Source organism: Phytophthora parasitica, assembly GCF_000247585.1.
Source record: "Phytophthora parasitica INRA-310 unplaced genomic scaffold supercont2.29, whole genome shotgun sequence".
NCBI classification, from domain to species: Eukaryota; Oomycota; class Peronosporomycetes; order Peronosporales; family Peronosporaceae; genus Phytophthora; species Phytophthora nicotianae.
The window spans coordinates 148682-153978 of record NW_008649015.1 but is presented as its reverse complement, the minus strand read 5'-3'; the positions used below and the strand labels follow the sequence as shown (position 1 = coordinate 153978).

At 49.3% G+C, this 5297-nt stretch overlaps 2 protein-coding genes across 2 annotated transcripts; one reads left to right on the top strand and one right to left on the bottom strand.

Annotated features, from left to right (window-relative positions):
- Positions 1-483: 483 nt before the first annotated feature.
- On the bottom strand, positions 484-2636 carry PPTG_11975 (hypothetical protein). Its single transcript, XM_008908150.1, has one exon. The coding sequence runs from the start codon at positions 2403-2405 to the stop codon at positions 615-617; it is 1791 nt and encodes a 596-aa protein (XP_008906398.1). The 5' UTR covers positions 2406-2636; the 3' UTR covers positions 484-614.
- A 625-nt stretch (positions 2637-3261) lies between these two features.
- PPTG_11974 (hypothetical protein) lies at positions 3262-4430 on the top strand. Its single transcript, XM_008908149.1, has 3 exons — positions 3262-3702; positions 3756-3809; positions 3875-4430. Exons 1-3 carry the CDS (start codon positions 3284-3286, stop codon positions 4344-4346), a joined length of 945 nt encoding a protein of 314 aa, XP_008906397.1. The 5' UTR covers positions 3262-3283; the 3' UTR covers positions 4347-4430.
- Positions 4431-5297: the final 867 nt, after the last annotated feature.

The window sequence follows — 5297 nt, the reverse complement described above, 5'->3', positions numbered from 1 at the left end:
CTCACACTTGGCTTGCTTCATGTAGCACTCGTTCGAGTATATATCGCCTTCATCGTCGCCCACTGGGTCATAGACGTCCAGGCAGTACTTGGGGCAGTTCATTTTATCCGATTCGATGACGTGTGCGATTTGAGTGGGGACAGTGGCGATGGCGCTGTCCAGAAACGTGAAAAGAACCGCAGACTGCATGAATAATGGGCCCGGAGCAGATCGAGAATGTAGTTTAGCGCAAATTCAGGAATGGTTCAATCGCCGTAGCAGACGACTTCAATCCCGATTGGCTTGACAACAAAAAGAATGCATGCAGGCTTCAAGTCTCGTCATCAATACGATTGCATGCGATGTTGCTGCTCGTAGCCTATGGGTAAGTTAGTCATAATGCAGCATCCTTGAGCATTTTGAGTTTCTTTATTAACAATCTGTAAAAATAAACATAATTCAGGTACACATTCACACAAATTTACTTACCACGAATACCAGTATAAGCCAAGACAACACCGGACGCAGCATTATTGTCCCCTGATGTGGGAGTCCCCGAGAGCTGCATGTTGCCCGTATGACTTGTATTGGACGACATCATTGTATTAATTCGTTTTTTTACTTTTATAATTTCTTCACCTTCCACATCCTGCACCACCAGCCATCCGAAGACAAGCAGTACTCTCAAAAAGGGTCAACACGTTTGCAGTGGTCACGTACGTAAGCACACTAAGAAGTACAACAACAACAAGCCACCCTCCTGATGCACTATAACCTCCATAATATCGCAGTTGCTGCACATCGAGTTTCTGACGAGGTAGCAGTCCGATGAACGCGAGACTCATGAGCTGGAATGTCCACGCAATAAGATACGTATAAGTAACCTGCACTCTTGTGGAGTCCGAGTCATGATGTACATCATCGTCCGAGATCGAAAAGTGAGCATTGACGGCTTTATATGCTGTCGTACCCAAAGGAATAGCCATATTGCGGAAAGTAATGACCAGGCCGTACGTAGTTCCCTCAATTCCTCGCGGTGCGAGCTCTACAATAGGGAATAATTGAACAATGAACCGTAGAGCCACAGCCGGAGCTGCAAGCACCTGCATATACAGCCAGAAGCTTCTTCTTCTCACCACATCAAAGACCGTGCACGCCACAGTCACAACGTCGACACCAACCACCCAGACCGTCGCAACGCAATAGAGATTGGTCCATGATCCACGCAACAAGAAACGTTGAGTCGCGAACAAGCCACCGATAAACGCCAAACTCCACGCCGCTAACGAAATCGACTTGGGCCAAGTGTCCACATCCACCCAGTTCGCTTCAATCGCTGGGACGGCATTCGAGTCCATCGTCAAGCAGAAACTCGCAATGAGCTCGAACATCAGCAGTTGCCACATCGCTCGACTCTGAATTAGTCTCCAAATGAGATGACAGCGTTCGCTAAAATTTAGCGGTGGATCAAGTGGGGCAGTGTTTGTTTGGTGACGTTGAGGCGGTACTGGACACGAGATCACGTCCGAGAAGGAGAAAATGGGTACTGTTTGAGCTGTCGGGTCTTCGTGCAAAAACCAAATAGAACCCACAAATGGGATCATCGAGCACGCCGCCAATACCAATAAAACCTGGTTTAAATCCAGCGACCACGAAAAAGTCCCCCCATAATCCATTCCATTTAGCGTCCCCGTGACGAATAAATCCATGATAATTGCGCCAGACATTCGCGCAGCGTAGATTGACACCTGTGTGTGTCCTCTTGTCGGCAATGGCTCTCGCTGTGCGATCTCCACTACAATGGCGTCTGCTGCTACGTTTGCTAGGAAATATCCGATCGTACCCAGTGTCATAAAGAGTAAATATCGCCACGCTGCGTGTGTATCCTCAGGTCTTGGCATCCCCGACGTTCCAAGGTACAACAGACTCGCACAACATAATAACCAGCCAAAGACCAGATAAGGTTTCCGTCTGTAGCCACATATCCTCAAACTGTCTGTCAATAACCCGCCAAAAGCTTTGAAAGTCCACGCCATATTGAGAACTGTAGACGTCGCGCGAACTTGATATTGTGGTAATTGGAGGTAATTACTGAAGAAAGGGATAATGAGACTGTTGATGCCGCCATAGAGAGCACCAATGCCCGCATAATTGAGTAATAATCCGATTGTTCTTCGTGTCATTAGAGCCACTTGGCCCCCAGGCCGCAGCGCTCCGTCCTGCTCGAGTCCGTAGAATGTGTACTCCTGCCGCTCCTGCATTACAAATGGGTCCATTGGCACCGCATTTTGCAGCACAATTGGGTCCCCGCGCAGCTCCGCGGGCAGTGAGTCCATGCTCAGCGATAAAGCATCTGAGGACGGCGATAAAGACATCGACGAGCAGCTTTTAAGCCAGATACCGGACGACATTGAAAGCGAGGTCATGTGACAGGCGAGAAAAACGTCAATAAACGGCTAGCGACTAGCTCAACCGACACGCCATCCACAAGTTAAGTCGTGTAGTGTGTTGTACTTGCGGGTGGACGCTTGGAGACACACGAGGGGCGAATGGAGACTGCCCGCGCCGTGCTGGCGTCGTGGACGTGGATGGACGATCGAGTTGTATGCGCTTGTCGTTTTGTCGGGACGGTGGTCGAATTGTGCACAAAAACTGTGGATAAGTCAAGTACACTTGTGTCTTCACATTTTAATGGCTAGATCACATAACCCGTCATAAATGCTATGAAAGTCGTGCCTAACTGGGGACATTTAGCCTCCATTATATTATAGCTATAATAGCTAGGTGTTTGTCAAGCGTTTGATTTACAAGATGATTACTGTAATGAGTACCCATGGCCAAGTGAAGCCAAATGGTTTACAGCCACTGTTTCTAACTCGCTAGACTTCGTTCGAAACCTTGGCCGAGTCATCATGCTGTCGGCAAGCTTGGAGCCACAGTGTGATACATACAGCCACGTCTGTTTTGAAGGAAACCACGGCAATAACTGGCCACGAGTTGTAGCCGGTTGTTGTCACGCAGTAGCCTTCGACACAGTGCCACCAGCGGTGCTGGAGCAATGTGGATTGAATCGACAACACTCGAGATCGTTGTGAGTTGCATTCCTTCACACAAATGCGAGTCACCTTTCGCAAAATGCTTGAAGTGAGAAGAAGCCGAGCTCTCATCGGTTCAAGAAAACAAGCTAACCCGATGTATATCTCTTCAGTAAATACGATAATGTCCATTTTGTCCCGAAAATCGTGAATTTTTTTTTAAAAAAATCGTTAAATTTTTGCTTGAGTGTTAGTGCAAATCTCAGACCATGGCGTCGCATAGTGGTCGCGTCCTGGGACGCCACCGCCCGCTGTGGTTCGTGTGGGACCCATCGGGCATCGTGATCGCGCTATTCGCCTGGGTGCTGGTGTTCGGCCTACTGGTAGCGGTGCTCGCATCCATTTCGCAGTGGGTGGGACTACTCTCCCTCATGGGGATGACCGAGGGGATCTGGTTCACGGGGCTCTTCGGCATGTGCCTCTGGTGCCACGTCGTGGTGCTCACCAGCAACCCCGGCACGGTACCGTTCAAACTCAAGGGGTTGCCGCCAGCAGAAGCAGAAGATCAGAGTGACGACGACGTGGAAGAGATCGAGGAAGAGATGCCACTGAATGAGTACGAGGAGTGCGAGGACGACGGCTCACTGCTCATCTACTGCGACGAATGCGAGATCTACAGACCGACAAGGTGCGTAAGCGAATTAGGAATGGTGGACGTTAGAAACTGACGCTTTTCTATAGGGCCACGCATTGCCACACTTGTGAACGATGCATTGTGCTACAAGATCATCACTGGTAAGGAGAGATACTCTACGTATACATGGAATTTCTGCACTGATAAAATTGTTGTATGTTGGCAGTCCCTGGGTGAATAATTGTGTGGGTATTGGCAACCAGAAAGCGTTCCTCTTGATGCTGCTATACGTGACCGCCACGAGTATACAGGCAGCTCTGCTGGTGCTGATGCAGTACGCCATGTGCTCGCGTGGCAAATACACGTGCGGACTGCAGAATGACCAGTTCCCTGGCAAATTGGGCGGCTGGATCCTGGCAGCGGCCGCCGTGTTCGGAATCTTTTGCTCGCTCATGCTTACCATGGAGCTGTACAATATTTACCAGGACCCGTTGTTCACATTGATCGCTGACCAGATTGCGGCTCGCCGTGGTGGGGACAAGTCAAGGACAATACTGGAGAGGCATCTGAGCGTCATCTGCGGGACGGACGGCATGCGAGCCTCGTGGTTTTTCCCTCCACCCGAGCGACGCTCTTTGCATGACATGGAGATCGTACAGGGATTCCGATCCCGGCCAGACGACGCCGAGATCTGTTGAACGCAGTGCGTTGCAATCGATAGTGATAAATAAGTACATGTAGAATCGAGAAAAAAAAAATTACCCGACTTTGTGAGCTCGTCCTTCGGTGTGGATGAAAGTTTCCGCGGCAAATGGTGGAAACCTGTTTGCTGTATGCGGCGGTGGATGCGCAGGGTGACGTCTTAAGAGCGGGATCCTTAACGAATCACCTCTGCTAAGTGCTGTAGCACTTGAGCCTTTGACGCTGTTTGATGCTGGTTGACACCAAAGATTGGCTTGCAATGCACGACTAACTCGTGTGTTGTGGTTTACACTCGATGAAAGATTCCATTTTAGCCATGGCATTGCGGTTGATGTTTTCGCTGCGCTATAATACGTGGATACAGTATGACCGCCGACTTGAACGCAATTGTACAAGAACAAACTTCCACCATGAATTACTATTGCCATCATCGTTGCTAGAGTGTACTTCACAGACGTAAAACATGCAATCGATATCATGGTGCTTCATTGCGCGAAAGAGAGGTTGGGAATGGAAAACCAGCTACTCGGATGGGTATTCGATGTTCCCCCGCAATGCGTTCAACAGTAGGAGCAACTGCCATCGCGATTCAATCATCTTGGCTTAAATAGCTTGCACATTGGACGCTTGCTCGTAACGCAACAGCTCACTGAAAAGAACCTCGCAAAATAGAGAAGCATTAGCGACCGCAACGCATACTACTTCTAGTGGAAGTCAGCGCTTGCTTACCAAGCCGCCACCGTGAATCTGATGTATCTCCGCTGCTTGCTCGAGTTAAACCAAACACGTAGCACCCCACCGCATTCCGGCCAGGCCTACTCGTCACTCATTTGCTTCTGTCAGTCATTTTCATCAAACTAAGGCGATTTCGAATTTATACACGTACATTTCAGGTTATTCGAATACACCTTGGCGATTTCAAAGGCCGACGCGCTGAAACCGCACAA